This window comes from Bombus vancouverensis, chromosome 14 (assembly GCF_051014615.1).
Source record: "Bombus vancouverensis nearcticus chromosome 14, iyBomVanc1_principal, whole genome shotgun sequence".
NCBI lineage: Eukaryota > Metazoa > Arthropoda > Insecta > Hymenoptera > Apidae > Bombus > Bombus vancouverensis.
Window position 1 is genome coordinate 2,599,755 of NC_134924.1, and position 27,754 is coordinate 2,627,508.

Sequence of the window (27,754 nt, forward strand, 5' to 3'; positions counted from 1 at the left end):
GACTCGTTAAGTCGCGTTTGCGTTAATAGGTTGTTCTCGTCCTACTTTGGTGAAAGGACTACGCTAGACTTTTATCGTCTGAGTGATTTTTATTATTAAAGACGATTAATGTACTTGGTAAAGAAATTTTGTGTAACGTTGGTAAGTATAGCGTTAAAGCAAAGATTAACAGAATAGGACGTTGTTAATAGGATAGAGAATGGTAACAAAAATTACCTGTCTTCGGAGTTGCAACGAATTGCGACACTTGCGAGAGAAGTTCGAGAAGAAGCAGAAATGTGCCAGTATCGCAACAGTATGTGACAGTATCGCAAAAGTGTTTTAAAAGTTTTCGAAGAAAAATCGTTCCTCGACAAAGTTGGGTCATTAATTGGACGGTAAACAATCGTTTCACCTACAAATTCAGTTCGATTAAAAATAGAAAAATACACAATTCCAAGTCGAAGGATCTCAGATCGTTTCCGATTAATCAAAATGTTTTTCGCACGGTCGAACGACTCTGGGTCGATCTTCCAAAAGTTGGCCGGCAGAAACGGGGCTCTAATGTCAGGTTGATTTTACTAGAAATAAGATATTTTATGAGAAAACTTGGCTTCCGTCGAATATCGAAGGATTTTCCGGGGAATAAAGCAATAATAATAACATTACCAGAAGTTTGGTGAGCGATAGGAGGAGGATAGCATAGCAAACCGGCTTACTACTTGACAGGAAACACGAGCTGGAACGATGCAAGGCGCGTGTACCGTCGTATCGTGGTTGCAAATATGCAAATTGTGGAGGGCCGTGTTGCGAAACGTGGAACGCGGAGTCGAGCGATAAGTCTCATAACCAATCAGCCGGATTAGATTAATCCTTCCTTCGATGTCGTTTAAGTAAATTCAGCTGGCGATGAATTGGATCGGTTCGCGCGGATCATCCGCGCGACCAGACAAATCGAATCGCGTGAAATTCGTTTCGCCTGCAACCCGGTCTGCGTTTGTATAATTGAATCGAGGTACGGGCCTAACAATCGAAAGTAAATCCTTCTAATCGATTCCTCGTTGATATACTATAACGATCGAGCTTCTCAGAAGTCAAACTGCTGTAATCTACCTTTCGTAAAAATTTTCTAATTTTATCATCAGCTTTATAATTTATATTTATAGAAGTAAGTGGTTGGTACGATTTGGAGCGTATTAATAGTACAAACTTTGTAAGAAACTCAGTTTACAATTAGAAGGCTTGATTGAGTTATTGTGAAACCGACTTAGAGGCATAGAGTCGTGTCATAAAAATATGCATATGATAAAATATAATTGTAAAACCATTAATGTTCATTAACCGTGCAGAAGACGCGATATTTCTTCATCTCTCCGTGTCGTATTTTATCCACTCACCACTCTATTATATTTTTCCACGAATAACAAGAATAATAAGATAATAAGAATAAATTTTCAATTATAAAAATCGATTAAGCAAATCTAAAAATTTCTGAGCTTTTAAACTTCCTACAATTTTAAAATACTGGAAGTTGTTGTATCGTTTAAGATCACGAAGTAATCCAACATATTTCGCGTGTAAAAGAATCGCGGGTAAGTTCCTCATGGGCGAAATTAGGACGATGAAAGGATCTTATTTGTCGGTGCTTCTTTAAAAATTGTTTGCCCTTAGTTGGAGGGAGTTTCAAGTAGTTTACATACACATGGACGTGCACACGTACGCGCACAGAGACGGCTATCCCGAATACGGAGCATTGAGACGACTCTATGCCGACGAAAACGCTCCGAAACTTTAAGCAAAATTGCTTTTTCTTCCTCGAAAGGGTCCCTGGAATACCGAGATTGACTAAAAGTTGTTTACAGTTTATCGCTGGCCAACAAAGATTCCACCTGCTTCCTTCACAAGCTTCTTTCAACGTAGCCGCTTCTTTCTCCGAATGGAAATTTCAAAGCCAACAAAACGGGAACTATCACTATTATGGCGCGATGCAAGTGCGATGTAACGTTGAGACACAAATATTCATTCATCCAAATTAATTCTCTTGTACCAAAATTTTTAATTAAACGTCGAACTGCAACATTAGTACATTTGAAGACTACAGATGAGAAATACGATAGGTCATATTTCTTGTTTTTTCATAGAAACCAATTTTAGAATTCAATATGCTGTCGATCATCTCTATATCAAAACTCTTCTTTCGTTTGATTTTGGGACAGAATACGAATTTCACAGGATGAAAACTTGACAAGTACATTTTTGCCGAGTCTCTGATTTTAATACCACTCTATAATTAAACAGAAAGGTTTTATAAAGATTATTTTCTTTTTCAGTTATTTTATATTAAAATACCTTTCCTTAACCATCTAGAGATAGAAAAGTCAGAAAATCAACAAAACTGAATTGTCGTATTTTCCCCGCATAGTTCTCATTTGTAAATTGAGAGGAAGTTTCCATTTACGAACAAGGTAAAATTGTTGAAATATATCATGAATGTTTTAGTAATCCCCGTAAAGAATATTCAGTAGTATTAACGGTTCGAGACTTGGAGTAACATTGTTCCCTTCGCAACATTTCCAGCGTATAGGAGTTCATACAGGAAGGCTTGTATCAAGGGATATACGATGGGATTGTGGCATCTTTGCATGAAGTTACAAAGGCATTTATGTGTTTCACAGCGCACGTCATGGGTCGACTATCAATGCGGCTTTGTGGCGAAAGCGTATTGTATCTAATGACACGGCTTCTCTGAAAAAATCTCTTTCATGTGTCAACATTGGGAAAACATTTTCCATTTCGAGCGTTCTTGTAACGGACGGCGCATAATTATTTTTAATCAGTTTCGACGTTTAATATTTCTCCTCGCGTATCAAACAAAATTGTTTTATATTTCTTTTGCTTTATGATATATGTAGTAATATCGAACGAATGAGTGAAATAACAAATTTGGATCGAAACGTTTATCAAGAAGACTCTTTTACATTTTTGTAAAGAGTGATCTGTTTACATTACGCCGCGCGCGACCATTCTTTCGTGCATTTACGATAAACAAGAGCGTTCTTTACATTGCAAAGCCGCGGAATAAAAGTGGATCGTTGTATATAGGAAGTTTTCGTTTGAAACGTGTAACTCTCACCCTTTGGTAAACGAACATCCAAGATCGATACGTAGCGAGTATCTTTAATATTTTGCTTTTTATTCGGCGATGCCGCAACGTTTCGTTCCACGAGCTGCAAAATATTTGGAATTTATCCAGAAAAAAGGAATATACGTGTCGTGTTTATAATAGCGTGCAGAGATAGGAGAAGATCGATATGCGGTTGGGCAAGGGAAATAGGTCATGCTTTGGTCAGACAAGGGTGTATAATCCCGGTACATGGTTAGACAAGTGGAATAACCTGCTATATGGTCAGATAAGTGGAATAACTCTGTGCACGGTCAAAATAAGTAGTATGATCCCGGTACATAGCCAAGCAAGTGGTATAAGCGTGGTACATGGTCAGAGGGAAGTAATATGATTCTGGGATACGGTTATGGAAGTAAAATAACCCTGGTGCACAGCCAACCAGAATGATACGGTCTGATATAAAATCGGATAACTAATACAACCCCTTTGCGTGGCTCGCTGTGTAATCAGATAATCGATATATCCGAATATTTCGAATGGACAACCTAAGTGGAATGGCCCGGTGTCTTATCAGACAACTGTACGATGTTCGATCAAAGAGGCCTTACTCGATATTTTGAAAATTGTACCACGTTGAGCTTGATCACGCGAGTATACAATTATGTTAATCCTTTTGTAAGTCTGTGTAAGAATAACACATTATGTACACAGTATGTACAGTATACGCCTTGTACATAAGTATTAACACCCTTGCGTAATATAAAACGTTGTGTCTTATTTATATGAAAATGCCGACGTTCTTGGAGCACTTTTAGTTTTTCTGTCGTACTTCTCATTTCTGACTGATACATGAAATTTCGAAACTAACAGGTAATTCATTTTACACGAATACAAAAAGTAAAGGTCTAATCGATTAATCGCTTATCCGACAATCTGGATCAATGATCACGTATTATACGAGACTAGCAAGCTTCTTACATACCACACATGTTACAAGTAGCTTATCTACAAGTCACCGATACGTTTCTACGAGGTCCGAAGAGACTTAAATTTTTTATCCGAGCAATTTCTTTAAAGCTTCTCTCTGCCTGCCGCGAAGAGTAGGATTCTCACTTAAAAGAATCGTCCCTGTCCTCTCATCGCACGAAAGTAATCCAAGAACGAGAATCTCGGTTGGAGAAACTTCCTGGTCAAGCTCGTGAGACTTTTCGTTACAACGTTAACACCGTACTTGATCGTACTCGTCGAAAGTTTACCGCGTTCGTCGACAAAGCTCACCGTGGCTCCAAATGGCGAACGTTCGTCTTGTCGCCGTTGGTCTTTTAAAAGAAGAAGCAACGTCTGAGGTTAGTTGCAAAGCGAGTCGCGTGCTCTAATTTGCGGACAACAAGGCGTCTCTTTGCGGTCGTCGCCGATAGACGCGCTGACGTTCGCATCTTTGTTCGTCCTCCCCTTCTCCCACTGTTCGCCAATACCGTGGCCTGGATTCCGTGGAATGTCTCGATAGCTTTGTAACTCTCCTTGTACAGGGCCTTGGATAAGTCGAGTAGACGAGGAGAGAAACTCATCAGGGCTTGGCCAAGTTTTCCGCGAGTTTTGATAGACTCGTTCCGCTAGAACGAAGACTCCACGGCCGTGCACGAATTATTCAGTCCTTATCGGCTGAAAAATCGGTGTCTTTTAAACGAGACCAGGCCTCAGGTTGTTTCACGAGACAGTGACCGTAATTTACCACGCGTTCCCAGGCTCGGGGACAGCCTGTTTTGTTAGTCCAACGATGTCGCGCTTTTAAGAACCAGATAGGCTCGGAACTTATGGCGAGAACTCATCAGTCGTCCGAGAAAGTTTTGTGGAACTTTTGATAGAACCCGCGAAGTTTTCACGTGGTAAATCCATTTTCCTTAAGGTTTACGAGGAAAGGTAATGTCTGCGTCGTATTGTTTTACTTACCTTGCACGATGAACATTTTTATCTTTTTATTTCCTCCATTCTGTGTTTGCGATATTACGTTAAGAGGAAACTGAATGCAGCAACGATGAAAATGAGAATAAGATTCAGACGAAGCAAACGATATTATTTTATTAACATAATATAACCACTTGGGAGAAGTTCGGTTCTCTACCGAGCTATTCACAAACGGACGAAAGAAAACAAGCGGCAAATGCATTATTCCAGAGTTAAGAAATTATATCAAAGGGAAAAGAAATTATATGAAACCTGATCAGTGGTACTTTATTCTTCTTGGAAACGTCGCTTTGGAACTTTAAGCGGCCGTAGGGCATTCAGGATTCTCGGAATCTTATTAGGCAATCGCAAACAATGTTCAGCGGAAACAAATGAAAATCTTTCCACGACGTTTATCTAAACGAATCGATGCCAATAAGCACCGGAACCGAGTTTACAGAGATCTTCGTATCTCGAATATGCATTTCGTTTCTTCGACGAGTTTTAACCGCATCGTTCTCTTTGATCCATGAGAATTTGAGAACGGATTAGTCACAGAATATTAGCCTATTATCACGGCGAAAATATTGAACAGAGAAGGTGGAGTATCAAGGATATCAATTTAAGCTGATAATAATCCGTAATTACGCTTACTGCGTTTCCTTCACAGACACGGTAACTAATTTAGCGAACGTGATCCGGCTCCTTCACTCCGCTGACGACGTTAAATCCTTATTCCGTTAATTACATCAATAGCTGGAGTTGACCGATAATGGGATACTTGCAGCTTCTCTTCTCGATATAAATCCTTCTGTTCGCTTTTGAATTAATTCGTGATGCTTCTGTTATCGAACTGCTTCCGATTTTTCACTATTTTTGTTTCACAAGATCCTCTTAATACGGTTTTCTTAGTAAGATCTGCGAGAAATTCTTTTTTCCTTCGGAACGATCGATGAAGCAACTCGTTATTTGTATTATCAATATCATCGAGATTTATACAACACATTCGTACTTGTATCTTAACTACCCTACGCTATTGTATTTTTTAGTGACAATCTATCGCACGATATTAAATATCGAAGGATTTACGGTTGTTGATGAACAAGAAAATAACTTTCGACTGGAGTTTCCTCGATTCTGGAATCTATTTGTTGAGACGATCGTCATATTTTTGTGATTGTTCCACAATGGTTTTAGAGAGAATCCCCGACGCTTTTTCTCGTAACCGTGGCTCGTGGCAGAAAGGCGAAGGGATTAACTCTATCGATCGAGCCAGATACGTGTCTTAGATCAATGTTTAGAATTGAAGGTGCAATTCCTTTTACCGCTCCGTCGATTGTTGCCTTTTCACCCACGCGCTCGAAGCGGTGGCGTAGCTCATGGCATTATTGCCTTACCACGAAATCCCAGGGCGTTCTGATGGATCCTGTAACCTGCTAAGACTTATTTGATGGTGGATTTAATCCCATTTGGGATATCGATCAGTAAAGTTAACATTCATCAAGCGCCAGGCACTTGCTTGGTAACGTTGCGATTACCTTACTCAAGCATCGGCCTGATATTTATCTTGTTGATTTTTAGTTGCTGATTTTTTAATTTGTCGTCCCTTTTTACGATTATTAAATATAAACACTAGAATTAGGCTAGTAACACACTAGAACATTAAAAGATATACTTGTTGCATCTATTGAAAAATTTCTATAAATTCTGCTGTAATTATAATTATGGATTTACAATAAAATAATCCGAGAACAAGCCTGTAAAAAGTAATCAATTTATAATACCATTGTACATTTTGTCTTTATATAGTAAGTTTCCTAAAACTCGTCCCTTATCTCTTAATTGCAAAAGAATTCAGTAGATGGTTAGTATCTTTATTGTTCTTTTTGTGGATTACAGAGGATTCTGTTTCTCTGGCTTATTTTCACCAGCTACCTTATATCTAGGAATTACTGTGTGACATATTCACTTCCTATTAACAGTCGAAATATAAATCAGCCATCTTCCGATACAATTCAGTATCAAGTTTCACAAACACACTAACGTTTTCCCAATAATCTTGAAACGAGATATTCATAAACTTGCCAATCCTAGCATTAAGCAGCGATTAAAGAGATTCTTCATACAACGAACAATAACAAACCGGAGTACCTTTTCGAATTTCTTCAACTATATCGTAAACGACGACAACGACGACGACGACTGTTTAATTATGTGTTGTTATTAATTATGTATTGCTATTACTTACGACGACTCCACTCATTTCTCTTCTCTATATCCTCCATTCTTTCCTTCCATGTGAACGTCATTATTTCCCTGTTTACATGATGGAACGTTGACACGGGCCATTGTTCGCATGCTACGCGCGGAACAAAGAGTTGAATAAACGCGCGGCTGAATAAACAGCTTCTTTCCGTGCTCTTCCAGTTTTCTTTCTTCGTTTTTGTCATTTCTGTCTTCATTCTTTAAGCGGATTTCACGCGTGGCAGTATGGCACGACGAAGGAGTACGTCTTATAATTACGACTGGTAACGTTTCGCGGAGCACGCAAGAACTCGGACGGCCTGACGGTCAAAATTCCAGCCCCGGCCACGATAAGACGGCCGGAAACGTTTCAGTTATTGCATTCCGCTTCCGCGGAACAAATTGTCCCGCGCTAAAACCGACGTAATTAACTGCATCCATCTTGTACACGTTCCACATTTTGCGACGACACGATTGTTCGGCAAATAACGTCGCGCGAACAACCTCGCTGCATGCAAAAACTTGATTGCGTTCGTTCGTTCATTCGTGTCTTTGAGTTGACTCAATTGCCACCGGTACAGAACCGATGGTTAAAATGCGCGGACACACACGCACGGTCGTTGATGTTTGGTTAAAATGCTGCTTTCTCTCTGAATTTCGTTCGGCTGCTGTTTACTCGAGGGAAAGGTTGCAAAGTAGGTGTTCAGTTTGGTTTCCATAATGGGATGCATGGCGTTACGTATGGAAACAGCAGTTGTTGTCGGCAAAATGTTTCCTGACATATTTCGTTAAGGAGGTGGGAATTAAATAATTAAAAATTCTGTACATTCGTTTCAGTAGTAATAAGAAGAATTCCATCTGATACTTGTATTTAGTACTTATATTTTAGGATTGTTGTCATTTGCAAGATATTTATAAGGCAGTCCTTTTGTCTTTGGAAGATGAACCTTTAATAATTGAAAATTGTATCTCAAATTTATTTCAGTAGGAAAAGATTACGTTTAGTAACTGTGTTTAGTAAATATGATGAAATGGGAAAAGAAGTAGACGTAGGAATAAAAGTTAATGAATTGACTTTTAAAAAGTCAATTTACAAGAGAACGCTTTATCCTGGCAAGTGTTATTCGCGATGAAACTAATTTAGTAGAGGTGCTTAAGAGATTGAAAATATCTTGAGTAAAAACACGAGACGGCGAGGGAGAAATATAAATAATAAGCAAAATGGTTTGGATCGCAGATCGTTAGGAAATTTTCCTTCAGATTTTTCCTAAAATTCCAATTAATTTCTTGTTCCCAAAGACGACCGCCGCGAAATAAAAATTTAGTAGCATTCTTAATAAATAATAATTAGAAATTGGACCTTGTCGATATTGATCTTAAACCTTGGAGTGCTTTAATAGGCTAGCTTTTCATAGAAGAAAGGAATCAAGATGTTCTTCTCGACTGTATGTTACGCTTAAATTGTCAAAAATTCTTGTAATTAAATTTCCTTGAATCTCTGTAAAAAAGAGAGAAAATCAGGTATTATTTCCAAAGAGGGACGAGACAGTCTGAAAAACAAATTAAAAAGATTTGTAGGTAAAAACTGTACTGAAAAAGAATGTATGTATGCGATGGAGAAAGGTGTGTAAAAAATGGGTAAGATTTTAAAAAGGACTGACGACCACTAAAAATAGAGTCGGAAAAGAGGGTTATAAAGAAATGGGTAGAAAAGTTGGATATGTAAAAAGTACGAAAAATGTGTTTAGAAGAGAATTCTAAACAATCGAGAAATACCAAGAGAAGTTGACGGTTAGAAAAAAGAAAGAAAAAAGGCGGATAAAGCATAAAAATTAGGGAAAGTTAAAAAATAGCAAAATAGGTTAAAAAGGATTGAAGTAAAATTCAGAAAAATTTAAAAAAAGCTCGTCGAGTGAACAGAAAGCGTAGCACAGAACCAGAATAGAAGTGGAGAAAAGCTAGAAAAAGCTGACAGATAAAAGCGACGAGAGAAAAACAATAAAATAACCAAGGTAAAAATTGGGGAAAGCTAAAAAGAGAACGGACGGGTAAAGGAGGCACGAAAAAAGCATGAAAATTGGAAAAGTTAAAAAAGTTTATCGAACAAAAGGAACGGGAAGTGGTAAGACCTAACAATATAGAATGCTGGAAAAAAATATTGCTAACTGATAACTTTCGTATATTTATTTCGTGCAGACGAAGATTCAGCAGTTGATCGACAAAATATTCGTGCAAGATCCAGTTGCATCACTCATAAAAGATGGTCTCCGAGCGTGTATTTCTTTCGGTAAAATACTATTAAAAGTTCTGCGGGGAAATCCAGATCAATTACCTTTCGGGAGAACAATTCAGCTTTAAGGCCGAGAACTTCGACGGCTGGGGGTGAATTTCACCGAAGAAACTTTCGAATGGAACCGAGTTGGATGTTTTATCGCGCGGATTATGATACGTATGGAGCAGCTTCTATCCAATAACTCTAGCTTTGTTAATTGCGCCAAACATCCAACGACTAATTCAATGAAATTCGATCGAACTTTAATCTGAATTAAAACCCCGCACAAAAGTGAATATACCTTCAGCTATCGCATACAAAGTATACTTTCAGTCAAAAGCTGCTTTAAATCAGGCTGACTAAAAGCATTTTAGTCACGTTTCTGATACGGTACAAAGGCGACTCGGTGTTTGAAGTCGTAACAATTTTACAAACGATATTTTAAATGGTAACTAAGTAGTAATTTTACAAAAGAAGATTTCATGCGTATTCCCAAAAGAAATCATCTTTAAAAACTCGTCGCGCTTTTGGAAGAGAAAGATAGAGGCAACGTTTTTATGCACGTTTCGCCAGGATCGTCAAAGAGCCACGAAAGCAAGAATCGTCGGACTTTGAGGTACTTTTTCCAAGAATCTACGCCGCATTTATCAAGATACCGACAAAGCGAAGGCAAGCTGGTCGTTAAATGTGACTGAAGAAACTCTTTCAGGATGCTGTCAGATTAACAACGAAAGCTGCAGATTTACAGGGAACAAGATAGAACCGTATTTGTTCGAGTAATTGTCGTGACCAGAAGCGGAGAAGAAGTCACTTTAAATCGTTTAATCCGCTTTATTGCCGTTATTTCGCTTTCTCTTTAATGTTCTGGCTAATTTTTATTGCGATCTAAGAGAGCTCGTGTGTTCATTCTCTGTTCGAATCTCACTGGTGTTTATTAATGAGATTAGGGAAATGGGAACAGCTCGTTTGGACATCTTAAGCGTTACTGTTCTCTCGAAAAACAGACTCCTATGGGGATTCTAATCTCCTTTAATTCCGCCCGACGATTCGAGCGCGGTACACTCGAGACTCGAATGTTCCTTTGAACGCAATCTAAGACGTTTATAACAATAGCATTTAAATGACTAAGTTAGGATTGAATTTTTATTGCGTGACAAGGAACTCTTAGCTATTAAATAATTAATCGCAAAGAAGTTTTCTCGATTTCTTTATGAATGGAAAAGAACGACGTAGAAATACACAGAAAAATATAATTTTCTTTACCAAAATTATGTTCTTGTATATTTCTGTATCATTCGTTTCTATCATAAAAGTAACGCTAAAACCCTCTTGGTTATCTAACGTTATTGGAAATAATAACAAAATTCATCGTCGTAAGGAATAAAAATTCCTTTATCTTAACAATGGAAGAGAAACTATAAGAAATTATAAACGACTATTATCGTCTCTCATTTCACAGCACATGTCGAACGATACTATAAAACTTTTTAATTTTTCGCCCTCGACAGCTTGCAAAATTCGCTTACTTTTGACTATCTTGCCCAAAGTAGGTACGTGTACCTGTTACTCTGCAACATTCTCGCTTAGGATGGATCATCAATTTACCTCCACAAGATAAAATTCAACTAGCGAAAAGAGGAAACGGGGGAAGAGTGTAGCATCTTGGCTGCTGATTGAACAACGCCAGCTGAGTACGAGTAATCAAGTTCGCCGTGAAGATCGGGCACGTTCGACCGGTCTCTTTCGTTTCCGGTCAATTGCTAGGGTTTATTTAGAACGTCCAATAACGCGGATCTCCTCGATAGTGACTGGTGGATCGTTTCAATGGATTTACACAATGTTTTGTTGTTTCTAACTCGATGTTCGAGCTTCGACGAGACGAAGAACCGAGGTAACGAAAACAACGTCGCGTATATCGTACGATGGATGTTACAATGTTCGAAGTATTCCCGATAGAAATATGGAACTGGTCGGGGCTTCCGACTGACGGAATTCAACGAATTACGGTTCGGTCCGGTGCGGTTAATATTGCAGGAAATTTACATTTTCGTTGGAAATCAACAGTTCGATAGGAAATCCCGTTGGGTATTTCAAGTCGCTGGTAAAAGCGGGCTATTTTTGTTTCTCACTGGCCGGTTCGTTCGTTCTTCTACGCCTGGGGATATTTCTCGACAACGATGACGCGCAGGACCTTTCCATTCGATCGAACTATGAGGTTTGAGTGGAACCACGGAGAAAGAGAAACCTTTGTGGATTATTTCAAGATTTGAGATCTCCTGCACGATAATTTACCAATTAGTAATATCAGCGATCTGACAAGATGCGAGTTGCAAGTTTCTCATAATTTTACAACTTTACTTCGATTAGGATAATCAGATAATTTGTTGTTTGGAAAATTTACTCCCAAAATTTCATTTGTTTTATCATTGGTTTTGTTGCTACGATGCAAGAGAATTTATAGATACCAAATATTTGCGACTTGTGACTTGTCAAGTTTTACTAATAATATTATTAGTACGGCGATTTTAATAAAATACGATAAAACTGCTAAATATACCTAGGAACATTTATCTCGAAAGTTCCAGGGGATAAACTTTCTCTTCCTCGTCGAATTGTTCGAGCGAACGGAAAGAAGCTTTTGTTTTTCGGCTGACCACGGCAGAGCAACGTCGATAGAACACTTTCAACTCGTCCGCATCTTCAAACGTTCAATTGCTTTTCACTCTCAGTGCTAATACACAGAGTTTTTCTTGTGTTTGTACGTGTGCTATTGTAAGGACACTTGTTCGGTTAATAATCTCACTGGTATCGTACATGACTTAAGTTATCGTTATTGTTTAGGCTTTGTCATTGTCAATTATCAGACTAATTTATTCGGCGTAACGTAAACACACCAATTCTAGAAGTCAATTTTAAACACAGAGATATAAAGATAGAGTGCGTGAGCGAGTTAAAAAGTGAGATGGAAAGAGAAAGAGAAGAGATAAAAATAGAAAGTGTACGCTGCATAAAGGCACCGTGTCTTCTTGTCTAATAACTCATGCAGTTTCATACGGTAAATATATAAATGTAAGATTGATTAACAAGCGGCGTCAATATGCATATTTGATTTGACAAGGACGAAAGAGGCCTCCATGCAACGCTCGCTTTCTATTCTCATATCGCATCCACTTACACGGCAATATATGGCCCGCTTACTCTATCTTTATATCTCTATGATTTCAAATAGATCGTCGACTGTTTTCTGTTCCATAGCGAAATTACTAACGCATGCCACTGCATATATCCTGAGTGTGTCTGCTTAACAAATTCCATTATACCATTATACGTCTGAAATTCTTACGTTAGATAGATATAGGTCGCGTTCGTGATGGATCGTTTTTAACTTATCGTACGGTTGGTAATAATACTCCGGAAGATTCCGTCCAATTTCACGAGTAAATGCAGCGAGTCACCGGGTTCCGAAAAACCGAGCCAGCCAGTGTTTTCGTTTCCTCCTAACAGGGACAGATTCCATTCGAAAAGATAAATGGTGACTCTCTGTGTATAAACGCGCGTCTCTGAACAACTCTTCTCACTATTTTCCTTTCGAATTTTTCCATTCTCGTTTGTGTCGCGGATAATTCGCCATTGAAAAGCCACGAGCTAGCTCTGATCGTGGGAAATCCCGCGAAACTTAAATACTGTTTCCTCACATAGATTTAACAGATTGCGGATCAATGTTGCGTTAATACAACGTTCCGTTTATACTTTCTTTATGATAAATTTAGATTATTAGATCCTATCGAATCTCTTCACACTGCGACTATAGAAAGGAATTTCAAGAATTTGCTCCATATTTCTCCTGTTACCATTTCCCTTTCCACTTAAATTACAGTGTTACGATATACCGTTATTTTTTGTGTTTACTAATGATGTTTACGCAGCTCTAGCGCATTATTTCCTTGCTCGATCCTTAATGACTTAAGCAGCGTCGATCTAAATACGTTTCATCTTTTATCGTATTCAAAGCGAACGACCGACTTTCCCTCAAAGGGACGATACTTCTTTCTCTCTTTCGTCCCTCTTCCTCTTCCTTTGACCCCGTTCTTGTTCTACTTTCTCGGTCGACGGTATCGTTAACCGTGGTGTGTACCTATGCTCGCGTCGAAAGTCCCGGCTAGCCAAAGCGATATTGAATTCTAGCGAGTTTCTAAAGGCAAAGAAACGCCCAAAAGGCTGGCCATCCGCTCGCCAAGTCAGCAACTTTGACGTAAGGCGAAACTCTTTCTCTTCGTCCTTTTTTCCGTCTCACTGTATTGCGAGACGAGATGGATAACGGGCGGTTCTCTGTCTCGCACAGGCGAATCAATTTATTAGATTTCAATCGTAGAATTGACGTATTATAATGAAGACAGTTTGCCAGAGATAGAGATCGATTTGTGTACCTTTTTCTTTCCGTATAATCTCGTTTGGCGATACAATCTTCTTACAATTTGTTCCACTCGTTTCTCGTCTGTTTTTCTTCGATCTTCCTTGTTGGTAATCTATTTTCCTTTCTCTTCTTGGTCAGCTCTCCGAGAAAAGCGAGTACGTCGATATAGGTCGGCTTTAGAAGATCAAGAATAGAACCTTTCTGATTGCACTAGAAGCAATGAAATTTTTCTAGAATTACAAGAAAATTCAAAATATTTCGTCCAAGTTACAGCATCGATATGCCGAGCAAAGAATTTCAGGCAGGAGATATCGGGATTGCAATAACGAGCAAAAAGCTCGGTTAAGGATCTTCAGCTATTTTTATCTTTTCTCTTGGCGAGGGTTTCTTTCGTCGCTATCGAACGGAAGTGACAATTCGAAGCGACAAATGACGTCTTGTAGCGAAGTTTTAACTTCCACGGGTAGCTTTGGTTTTATAGAATTCCCAGGCGGCACGTCGCGTCCGCCTTTTTTGTTCTCGACTGGCGTAGGAACTTGGAAGAAATAACTTTAATTCACCGCGGGAACTCGGAAATCTATTAAAGAAAGATCCGATCGTCTTTAAAGAACGTTCGTGCTCGTGCAGTGGCAACGATTTTTTCCTTCTTTCTTTTCTTCTTCTCCTTCTTCTTCGTTCCTCCTTCGCTGACATTTCTTCGGTTCTGTGAGCCTCGACTTTTACGTTTTCTCGCGACGTCGAGCTTTATTGCGGACTCGTCGGTGGAAACAGATCGCGTCGAATTACCCTGCAACGGAAGCGCCGCCCTCCGTTTCACGTGTAACGCCGAATACACTGCGAGTCTATCAATTTGCAGGACTAATCTTTTCTAAGAGTATGGAAAATCCGTACAAAACCGTGTACCTAAGATTGTCTATAATTTTTTAGTTTATGAAGCAAATTGTATAAAAGAAATTATATTTTGTTTAAATGCCTTCGTAATGAATATAAAAGAAATAACATAAAAATAGGATCTTGAGGTTCAAACGTAACATTCGGATGAACAATAAAATATTTTCGAGCGACGTACATCATATTTCCAGTGACGATACACTCAAAAGTAATTTTCGTTACTATTTCTTTTGGATTCGTTCGCTCTAGCCTTTTCTATTATTTTATAATAATACTAATGTATTTTGTAATAAATTTCTATTGAAAACTATTTCGATACAACGAAAAGTAACTGACAAGTAGCCGTAGCTGTGTTTTTCCTAATTATTAGTACGATATATGGTTTTACATCTCGATAGTCGAGTTTGTACAGGTTTCCTCTGCTTCAATTGACCAGGAGAGATCGCGAGTTTTCGAGCTGCGTGGTTCGATCGTGGTTACATCGACGACGAAATGACTATCAGAATGATATCCGTTGGCCCGTGGATATTCCCAGTAGAAATCACAGCGTGAACGGTCGTCGGTATTCGGTTCGCGTGACCGATGAAAAATTCGTGAAACGCATTCGTATTTCCTGGACGACCCTTCTCTCCCTCTTCTGTTCGCAAGGAAATAATCCATGCTCGATAGAGAAGGCTCGGCACAGCGTTTTCTTTGATAAAAGAACCTGGGGATCTTTTTGCCAACCTCGATGGAGCCACGCCGCTGAATACAATTTTGATACTTCATGATGAGAGCACGTGTTCGGATTCGCTCATATTTCTCTGAACCTGTGGGTTCCGCGAATCGTTTCTATTCTCGCGAAGCAGAATTTTAAAACGCAAGAGTAAGTGGAGTTCGTATTTGCGCAAACTGTTAGTTCGTATTTGCCGACAGGTTAATGAGATGAAAAGTTACAGATTGGTCATAGTAGAGTAAGTAGACTAGGAATATTTACGCACATTCATATGATTATAGAACGTAAGTAAAAAATGGGATTTTCATAGAAATTTGTTTTACCTACTGCGTGTTATAACCAGTACATTTTACACTCTTCTACGTTTTCTGAGCTCTTAATACTAGGACCATTAACCTGTAATACGCAATGTTGTAAATAGAATCCTGCACCTACATAAATGATTATAATTGTAGTGATACAACGAAGACAATAGTCATATAGATATGTTTCTACTTGAATAAAAGTCAATTGTAATCAAAGCAGCAGACTTTTAACAATTCTCCGATAATCAGAGATCCGTATAGCGTTAAATTTCCTGTGAACGTATAAACGTTTATCAACGACGCACGACTGTCAACCATATATTATCAAACAGAGGGATAAAGTTCCAAGAGAAACTTGGCGAGGAAAAGCGGCATGTCTAACGTTAATTCCGTGTCGTTCCTTCATTCCGCGTCATTCATTGGTACGTTTAAACGGTTTCCAGTATCTCCCCATTCCTTTGCGTCTTGTCTACCCCATATGCATAGGTAGAAACTATGAAAGTTTAAAGTTTAATAAAAATTCATGCTCCGTGAAGCCGGATCTTACCGAAGCACCTTATGTACTTCCTCTCTCTCGTTTAAAAATTGTCGGCTGCGTTCATAAAAAGCTTCTTTGCCGCTGACGGTTCTTTCCTCCTCTACCTTCTTCCTCTTCGTTTGATACACAGCCTGGTGTATCGGACCGGAATGCGACCCAAGTCTGCACTCCTCCTCTGTCTTCTCCCTTGTCTTCCCTTGTACACTGTGCCCAGCATCTTTGTTCTCGTCGTACAAACGATCGGACCAAAGTCAACCCAAAGAGTCGAAGGAATCGCGACGATTTAAATCTCTCGCGCGTATACACTCGACGCGAACGCGAAAGCCATCGCCTTCTTGTATGTTCTTCCGACGTAGACGCTTGGTTTGCACTGTGTCTAACTACAGTTTCAAGAGACCAAGCGAGCACAGACGTGTTCGCTTTCGTCTAGCACCGTTTGAACTTGAACAAACGTCGTATCACAAAGAGACGGCGAGCTATGCGGCACTACACAGAACAGCAAGCTGCCGCACACACAGAAGGAGTCTCGGAGAAGTGTGTTCGAGCAACTTGTATTCCCAAAGGCGCACAAAGGGGACCTCTTTCTCTGGGTTTAAACCCGTGACAAAGGTCAGAAACAACGATCGGAATCTTGTGAAAATTAATTTAGCATCATCGCGTAATTAATTTACAACTACCAACGCTCCGGCCACTATGCGAATATTCGTCTCACGGACGAAACTTTGGCAGCCATTGCGTTTCAATTATTCTGTTGTTCCATATTTAGTATTTTGAGTGGTAATAATATTTAGTATATCTAGTATTCTAGTTATTAGTGGAAACTTCTACATAAGATTTTAATTTGAAGTTCAGAAGATTCTCTATGTTTGTAGAAATGCCTTTAGTTTTTCATTTTAAGAGAATAGCAATATCCTATACTGTTCGTTGAATTCTGCAATCGAGGTTCGAAGGATTCTTTGGTGTGTCACACGATCAAATTATCCAGTTTTCAACTCCGAGAATGTTTCAACTTGTTTGCGTAAAACGTAACACGTATCGCCAGCTGCAAGGTAAATTTTATAGTTCGCGCAGACTCAATGAAAAATTTTGTGGTCCCACGAGAAATCCAGCCCTACCTACCTGCTTGTAGAAAAACCGAAACCTCGTTCGCTACGTATATCATCCAGACAACCGTATCTCTTGCTTTTTACCTTTTTATATTCTTGTCAAACACGAATATTTATACACCCGAAACCCGCCTGTCAACGCCATTATTGGAATTTTCAATTCTTAATTTAATTGTCGTCAGTTACTCCCATGACTGGATGTTCCCGCTCGAAGGAACGTTCGAAGGAAGGAAATTGCACGAACCATGCCTCGTTGACCCTTGCGCTGGTCGAAGGGCGTCTTTCCGAAAAATTCCGGAGCTCAGAACGGAAACACAGCGGTATTGCGGCATCCGGTGTCCGGCATACGTGCAGTGGAAACGGCGAGTTGCTCGTGACGCGGAGGTCCGTTCGGCAAATAGCGGAAGAAAGACGAGGGAGACCGATACGAGCCTTGTAATTTCCTTTGCAGTGAGAAAAGGAGGAATGTACGTTAATTGGCGTTCATCTGGAAACGGTTTACCAACACCAGTGACTAGCAACACTCTCGGTGAGTAAGAGGGTGCACCGAAGAGGTGGGTCAGGTCAGATGGGATGATCGTGCGAAATGGCTGGTAGGGGAGAAGCTAATTATCCCGCGGGAAAAATTCCACGGGACACAGGGAGTAAGGGGAAAACGGTAACGTGCAACGAATGTTCTAACATTTCTCGGCGGGGCAGCATCTCCATAACTCTTGAACGGGATTGTTAATTGGATTTTTTTTTCTCCTCACCACGCCACGGCGTTTCATTATAACACGCCCACTCCCGCGCCTCCTCTTCGTTCTGTCTCGCTCAACCTTCTCTCCGCCAACCCCTCGTTCTTCTTTCTTGGCAATTGTTTTGCCCTATTTGTTCTCTGCTCTCCGACATCTTCCCCATCCTCCTGCCTTCTACCGTCTACTCATTTTTCATTGGTCCTCCATACAGTCTTCCTTCTGATTCTTTTCTTGACCTATTTGTCCATTGCAGCTGTTTTTCTTTTCCCTCTCTCCCGTACGTTCCACTTGATAGTGGTTTTCCTCGGCCATTTCCCTTTAACAGCCGCTCCTTTTCATACCTTTTTATTCATGTTCACCTCAGCCGGGCGCTTTTATTACCAGTGTGTCCGTGGAACGCGTCGCGGTTTCTCCGGACGTTGTCATTTCCTCTTGTTCGTTCGGTAATGACACGTCGGCGTGTAGAAACGTCAAGTGGAATAGAGCGGTGACGTTCAGCCGGAAACGAGCCGAGCAATAGACATAGATAACCAAGCTGAGTTTGCAACGACCGTGAAACTCTTAGGGACAACCCTTTCGTTCCCCAATTGTACGAAGAATTCTCTCGGGCTGTGCTACCATAGGCTAGTTGCAGGGACACACGTATCCCTAGACATAAAGTAGGAAGGATGTCTCGAGACAATGTGAGACGCTTGGGAATAACGTCGATTTGTTCCGGGACTGGTTTACGTCTTCCTGTAATGATTTATATCATGTCATGTATGAGGTTTATTATGCTGTAAAGGAAACTCCATTACTTTCTAGCTCTTTTTTAAATATATTGGTTACTGCACCTGTGTTTCTCTTTTTCCATGAACCAATAAACTAGTTTGATAGCTGACGAGGACAAGTAACGAGTCGTTTCGATTGTCCATTTTTTGGACATAATAGCTTGTTTATTTAAGAATTTCACTCTTTTTAAATGTCGTCTCGCCTCTGTTAAAATAAATGATATTTTACATTAATTAATTAATCTTACAAAAATTGGATATTATTCAAACGAGATACACATAAAAAGAAGCGCTTCATTGGGAACGAAGGATATACGTAAATACTTTTTGTAGCCACCGTAAATTCTGTATATAAGTAAAATTAATATTGTTCTTGCAAACGTTTAACTTTTCAAACAGCTCTACTTTACGTAACCCGATTAATCAGCGCAAGTTTCTGTACACATCTTACTCTGACTATTCGTCGTAATGAGTAACTATCCTCGACCAAACCATTGAGTTTAACGTTCCTCCGTTTGTCGATAGCCAATTACGTAATCTCAGTCCTGTATTCGCTAAGTCTTTAACGGTAACAACATCGAAATCGGCACGGCTTCAAAGCGACTTACGCAACTAACGATTCGTAACAGTATCGTGTGCTTGAGCACCCGTAACCAGAGAAACGTGCCAAAGGAACGTAAATTACATCGCATACAGACTGTATATCGGTCTGTTCGTGTTTCTGCACCGACTTCGATTCCTTCGTATCCGGCTGCGACTCAGGAAATGAAAGTCAAAGCAAAAATCGGAGAACGAGTGCTCTGATGGTAGTCAGACGATGTGACGCGTCTCTTGGAAACGAAGATCTCCGGAAACCATATTCGTGTCGACGTGCATCTCTTCCCCGGTTGGAGAAAGAAAATCGAAATCAACGGAGAAGTTCCTCGTTAAAGTCGACGAGACTTCATATCCGTGCCAAAGATCACTAGCCGGACCAGTGATCGATACTTCGAAGCTGTCCGAACCATTCTACCTTCTCAATATATTTCTACGTGTTTTAACGGAGGTTTCATGGCACGATCTATTTTCTAGATTTTTTTACACTCTGGCGATTCAGAGTTCAGATTCAATAGTGCAATCATCCTCTATTTTTGCGACGGAGAATGTACGATTAAACCGCGGATCCATTTATGAAGAATTTAAATTTGTAAAGAATGTTATATGTGTGATCCATGAGTATTGGCAACTTTTGTATTATATATTTTTTATCGTGTGGGTAATAGTCATTTATTTCAGGGTATATATTTATTCGTGGTTCTTGTCAAACATAATTTCATTTTCTATTATTTTTCAAAGTTCTTTTTAAAGTACAGCAAAACGAACTTTCTCTTGTCCATTATTATGTGTTTCGTTCAAGTAATCATTTCTTCGTCAGGGTCTGAAGAAATATGGATTTGCGTAAACATTTATCGTCGAATTATAGTTATTTCTAACTGAAAAGTTTCAATTTTATTTGAGACATAATTCCACTGCGAATATCCTTATCTATCGCGTTTGCCTCGCATATTTTTCATTCAAGAAATAAATACATTTATCGCCATTTTGTCGGGTCAAAGAGGTTGAATAAAGGATCAAACCAATTTATAACGGTATAAATGGAATCGTAGATTACATTTCACATCCTCGATATTCGTAGCCATGAGAAATAATAACTTGGAGCATAACCTAACCGCGTTGTCGAATTCGGAGGATCGCGGTTTATAAACACTCACCACGTTCGATCATTTAGAGCGGTTGCCTCTATGCGAACTTCGATGTATGGATATGCAACAAGTATCGAGAATACAAATGTTTAATTTCTAAATAGATACGTGTCCGATTATTTCGTTCTATAAATATTCGTGCTAATGATCGCCAATGATTAATGAAATCACGAGAATAAAGAATCGTGCTTGTGCTCACGAGCGAAAAAGGCAAGTCACGCGTTTCTACTATGATATTTACGACTTTAACGATTTCATTCGCGCAATAAAACGTTATGCGATATCGCGTTTTATTTAAACGCGTCCCGCGGTCTTTTTTTTACCGCCGTTCGTTCGTAAAATTCTGACCGAATCGGCCTACCCGGGTAGCAGATAAATATTATCGTTCCTTTGTTCGGCGTATCGCGAGCATTAATCGGCCGATTTCAATCCTCGTGGACATCATGCGCCTCGATGGAAACGGATGGTCGTTAATATACCCAAACCAGGCCACAAGTAAAATAATATCGTTTTTAGTGGAATTGTTCCGTGCAATATGCACGAGGAAAATGGGAGATTTGAATAGCGAGAGATAATCTTTGTTCGGTTTCGCTGCATCGCCGGTAATTGGTCTGACTAGTAGAATCAGATTGTGTCTGATCAGACATGTATATCGCGTGTACACGTTGTACATAGAACGCTGATTCGAAAGAAAAAAGGGAAGATAGTCGGTTTCGCGAAACTGTCAGCGATAGATCTGGATAAGTAGAATAAGAGCATGTTTGGTTAGTTTAATAGAATCGAATAGTATCAGGTCAAACATATACATTTCGTGTGTACATAGAATATTGGATATTTAAAAAAGAAAATTGATAGTAGGTTTGACTAATTGTCGGCAGTGAATCTAGATAAGTAGAACGACGTAGCGTTTGATCCGACCAGCAAAGTGAACTCGTATCTGATCACTGGGTCAAACATATATTTTGTGTGCACATGAAATATTAAGGATTTAAAGAAGAAAGAAGGATATATTTTAATCGTTTCCAGTAACTATGGGCAGTAGTTTTGAACAAGTGGAATAGGGCTGTGTTTGGTTAGACTATCGAGAATTCATCTGATCGATTCTAGTTTTTCTTAGTTTCGAAATTTCAACTGAAGTTCCTGGAAAGCTAATTCTTTTGCAGACGAATTTTACACACTCAGATATATTTCTCGTAAATGATTTGTTTTTGATTATCAAATTATCTAACAAATATCCTTCCAAATGTCTATCATTGCTGGATCATGTGACAACGTATAAATTGACTAAAATTCTTGTTAAGCTGATTCCTAAATCGTCAATAATTTTCATCGTGTATCACTCTGATCTCTTGATCGATTTTAACATCGAAGGACTACATTCCCACCGTCATAATAATAGCACGTGCTTCAAAAAGTCACGTGATTCTCTAAGATCCTGTCGAATTTCTGGTGCATAGATCGTTACGACAGCGAGGAACGTTAAAAGCTCGAAGCGCGGCGATGCGCCGGCCAGATAAAACGCGTGCAACTCTCGGAGAATGCCACTACATGGTGCGGCACGCCATTGTCCCACGACAGCTGGCATAGTTTTATCTTAATATATATCTTTCTTTTTGTGTTGTTGCGTGCGCTTAACGGAGACGCTCGGTTAGTGGCCAAAAGCGTCCACCGTCATTCGTTTATTTCTTTCCTGACACTTAGCTGAACGATAGGGTTGTAAGCGCAGAAAACTCGCTGAAACTCGAGACTACGCGTATCTTGAGTTTCACGAACGCCAAGTGGGAAAAATGGCATCGTGGATTTATGGAAGCACAGAATAGCGATATTCTATCGAAGCCAGTATCATCGCTACAGACGTTCTTTATCCGGTAGGGTGTCGATTGTTCGTGGATTTTCAAACGTGAAGCACGATTTCGAACGATAGCTGATAGATCTCTTTATTGTCTACCGACAGGAAATTCTGTTTGCCATTCGACAACAATATGTGCTGGCGAATATTCGATCGCGTTCCACGTGCTACAGGTATTCACGCAACATGACGTCCCCGTGAATAAACAGATGCTGCGTATCGACCGTGTTTTAGCCACTCTTGTTTCCCCTTTTCTCTCTTTTTTGCAATTTTTCTAATGGAATGAAAAGAAAATCTCTCTACAGAAACAGTATCGCGGTTTGTCGAATTAATTTCTATTATTTACTTACGAGTATTTCTCTTTCGATCGACTTTTTTTCATTCCATACGCACAGCGATACTGTCATTAAAAATAGATTTTGTGACCGAGTATGGAGCCCGAATGTTGAACGATAGTGTTGTCTAAATTCTCCCTATAATTTAAAGGACCATTCAGAACGAGAATGGAACGTATCGAATGAGTGAGTGCGAATGATTGGCGACTAGTGTGCTTCGTTCATTAGCGCATATCTAGTTTTGCTGTACGAGTCTTGTGCTTGTTAACGGCGCTATAGTATTTCCACTTTTTATTCTACGTATCTCCAACAGCTGCGTTTTCAATATAATAGAATCGCGTTTTTATGAACTTCTTTTATTTTAGTTACATGAAATTTTAGTTACGGTTTGGTTAAACGAACTGTTGAATGAATCTACTCATCCGAATGTGAAGTCCTATTACATAGACGAAAATAGGTAGTGAGAGGAATCAATGGACCCTCATTACATCAACTACAATTATATAAATTATATGTTTCCCAACAAGTTCGTATAAACTTCGTTCTACTATACTCTGATACATTGTTAGACTTTGAATAATCCTACGAAATTCTGACTGCACCACGAAATTCTAATCCTCAAAAGTGATATCTGTCTCATCAGATATAAATTTAGCCTAACGGCGAACATCAAGGATAAAAAGTATAAAGCGAAAGGGTGGAAAGTACTTACCTATCACCGTTAAATTGACTTTGGAGTTTCGTGTCTGGCCGATCTGGAAATCGACGCGACACCTGTAGATGCCAGCGTCCTCTTCCCTTATGTGGTCCACGCCGAGTTCGGCCGGTTTCTTGTCCGGCATGAAATATGCTCGATTCGAAAACACAGTGTCGTCCGACCATCGTTCGGCAATACCAAAATCCCGATCCCTCGCATCGACACTAAATGAACATACGACAATTTAAAAGAAAAACGGTTGAATGAGAAAACAGTAACAGTGACTTATTAATTATTATAAAAAAAAGAAACGGCTGTTCCCATACGACGACTCATATTGAAGTCTTCAGCAATCAAATCGCTCTACGTTTTTAAAGACTTCATAAGCACATTTTTACCGCACACGCAACTGTATTTCACGTGTATTATACATATCGGTCTACACGCATATCCTTTGAATCAATCCTCAAATTTATACATCATTTATTCGTGCAAAATTAAGATACTAGATACGACGTTACGTCTTTGTGATAATATAGTAGGAACGTAATCTAACAATGGTAGTGGTCCTCCAACAATGATCCGTTTATTCAAGCGAGACACAAGATACCAGATTTCGCATGAAGAGTTTGCAGAGCACTTAAGACGAGTGTAGAAAACGGTGCCGAAGTTTTATCATAATTATTTTAATTAACGTCACAAGCGGATAGACGTATGCCCGGAGTATCACGCTGAATAAATTAAACTACCATGAGGTAGCGCGAATGAATCAGACAGTTTTAAATGTAAACGTCAGACGTGCGCGTTTTAAGATTCCCATTAGTTTTGGCGTTAGTACGACGAGCTCCTTCGTACAAAAGGTGGACGTATTTGAAAAGCAGCGCACGACTACAGACTGAGTCGCGATAAAAAACGGACTTATGAATATGAACTATAACGCGAGCGCCCCTCATTCGTTTCTAAACACGTATAATGAATTTTCTAGTACTATTCAGAACATAGAATTTAACTGCGATGACGAAGCGGCATCGTATGGATGTATTTATTATCTTTTCGATAGAGGTAAAAATTTTTAATAAAGAAAATTAATGGCTGACAAAATAAGAACTATTGAGAAAAACTGTGGCGCATATAGATATTTCGAGCATAATGTAAATTTTATTTATGAAATGTACTAGTTCTATGCAAGGGAATTGATTAATTCTAACTTGTAACTCGTTAAATATAACAATATCAGTTATTACGTCGCGTAACACTCTACCTAGCCCAGGCCACACACCGCGGGCAAGATGGCAACCAGATGTCGTCGGATACTCACTGCGTACCCTCAATAGTCTCAAGTACCTTCCATAAATCTCAGGAATTTCCTAGTAGAGGTCCTTCAAACCAAACAAACGTCTGTTTCCGAAGAATTTCTAAAGACTATTGTCTACTACAGTTTGATAAGGGAAAGTTAGTTTTTCTCACGTATGATGCAACTTTCCTCCCACGAACCACTTTCTCTCGAGGGCGGTTAAGACCCTTCGTTTAACCAATTAACGACGAAGCCTATTTCCCTCACTCTCTTAACTAAAATCGTTACCAACAAATCCGATGGCCCCGTGCGCTAGACACATCCATCCTTAGCTGTCCTTCGCCACAGCATCGTCTCCGGACAGTACTGATTTTACATCCTTCGAACGGTCAACATCCTTCAACCGGGTATACACACCCGTAGATCAGTCACTCACTCATCTCGTACATACGCACCAGCGTAACTGTCTTCGTTATAAGTTGTTAGAATGAACGGTGACATATAACTTACTGTACTGTGTCATATTCATTCAACCACCTCTGTTATCTTAACCGAAACAGGGGAACGACTACTTCGCGGCGTCGATTAACCGAATCGTAGCGAGAATTTACGCCTCTCGCTGACGCGTTTTCCTCGCGACCGCGTCTCTCCGCGAACGGTCGTAACATCAGTTTAATTGTATAAGAAAGTTCAAAATGCAAACACGTATATATCGTTTTCATGTCGCTTATATGTTATGCTGTTAAACGAGCGAAAGCTTTAACTCTGAAACATAATCAATGAAGTCACATAGGCGAATCATTGAAGGAGAAACTCCGGATGACCGTCGCGACTCGTTCGACGTGGAATAAATTTTCTGTCGCGACCAGACTGCTGCTTGCCTCGCTCGATATCGGCCACACTAACCTTGCGCCTCGTCGACGACCTGGTTTACCAGGCTGTCGTAGTCAGATAGAGAAACGACCCACGGCTATTTGATCGTGCACATAAAGGACTGTGTACAAATTGATTTGCTTCTTACCTGTAAACGGATGTACCGAGGTCCTCGCGGTACCACAGCACTAGGTGCACCGAATCCCCTTCGTGAGTGGTTGATATGTCGCAGGGAAGGTACGTTGGATCACCGACAAGCGCCACTATGTGCGATATCGGAACTGAAACAGAGAAAAATACGAAACTTTTACTGGCGATGCCGATTTCTCATTAATTTGGATAAATCTATCATAATTCGCCTGAAAGACGAATAACCATTTTTTAGAAAAAAATCAGACGATGACAGTGGTAGAAAATTTATTCAATATGTTCAATTTAGAGTTTAAATAACGAACAATATAACAAATTCGGGTATGACGTATTAAATAGGTATATTTCGAAAAATGTTGAGTATCTTGAGCGAAGAAACCTATGGCGAGGAACCAATACTAAATCTGAACTAACTTAAGATCTTCTACTATCCTTGTGAGCTAATGGCTCGTGGTTTAATGCTCCTTAACTTTCAAGACAACGCAAACTAACGCTTCCTTCACAGTATCATCGATGAAATGGTATATGTAACATTTTGTAAATGACAAGAAGAGACGTTTCTACTTAAAGTTACTAAGAGATGTTGGAGTAAGAAATACATGATTTTTTGTATGTTAATATACGTCAATGAGATAGTATTGTATGAAGCGCGTTGAAAGGCTAAGAACTTTCTGGTGGAAACTTGTCAGTCACGTAATCCGGAATGATGATTTATATTTTGCGAGTCCCTCGGCTCGGATGAAGGAACGAACTTAAGATTTATGGGCCGCCTTCTTTAAAAGCAGCGTATCCGCGTAGCGTATCCGTAATGCACACCTGCATGTTTATGCGGCCGAGTGCCGCGGACCACATACAAAATTCAGAAAACCGATCCAGAAGGCATCGTCCTCGGAGAACGTATTTTCTAGAAAATAATCGCGATTTATGTTTTACTTTGAGAGTTGTAAATGGTAATGTATTTAGTTTAAACCGGTTATTTTAACTATGGAAAAGGAGAGATATCAACTGTCGGGACTTTGACAGAATTTTACGGTTTCAGATTTATTTCATCTTTTTTTTTGTTCTCAGAAAATTCAAACTTGAAAACTGATAGTGCGTATATTTAAATAGCATAAAAATAAGCACGTACATTTTTAATAGTTTCCAACATGTTTCTATTTGACTACATGTCGTTAACATATATAAATTTTTCCATGTTTTATTCACAGAACTTTTTCTCCATTTGTCACAATTTCTACTCGCTGCCGTAACTTAACTGCATTTTCCTTATAGGCAGTTTTTACAGCCTTTGCAAGGCCGGTGCAAAATTATATTTTAGAGGAAGTATTTCTTTCTTGGCGCTTATTACGACCACTCAAAGATTTCAAACGTTCCTTTTCCAACGTTCTATATACGACCATTAATTTCTCGAAAATTCCATCGCGACGTTCGGTTGGGAATTCCGAGAGTTGACTTTTCCGACGAGCCGGGAAAGTCACGCGTCCCTTGAACAGCGCAATACCGCACGGAAACGCGCGTTTTCTGAAAGCTCGTTTCTCGGGTGAAATGCCGCTTCTGTGCTCCACGGTCCACATGAAAACCCTCCTACTTAACCAGTTGTTCTGAAAACAAAAGCGAAAAGAAATGAAGTGGAGGAACAGGAAAGAAATACATGAAATAAAACGAAAAGAAGACGCTCTACTCGTCGTCGTTACCGGGAAAACGAATCTCCAGTTGTCCTCCAGTGACCCAGATGCGAGCGTTCTACGATTAAAGACGAGCATACGAAATGAGAA

General features: G+C 39.6%; 1 protein-coding gene across 1 annotated transcript in view; it reads right to left on the reverse strand.

The window, feature by feature from the left end:
- LOC117161975 (neural cell adhesion molecule 2) overlaps positions 1-27,754 on the reverse strand; it is a 298,151-nt gene that overhangs the window by 55,854 nt on the left and 214,543 nt on the right. Inside the window, exons 2-3 of the mRNA XM_033343762.2 lie at positions 25,978-26,110; positions 23,678-23,886 (exon numbers count right to left, since the gene is read on the reverse strand). Coding sequence (XP_033199653.1) covers positions 23,678-23,886; positions 25,978-26,110 — 342 coding nt within the window. The remainder of the gene's footprint in view (positions 1-23,677; positions 23,887-25,977; positions 26,111-27,754) is intronic.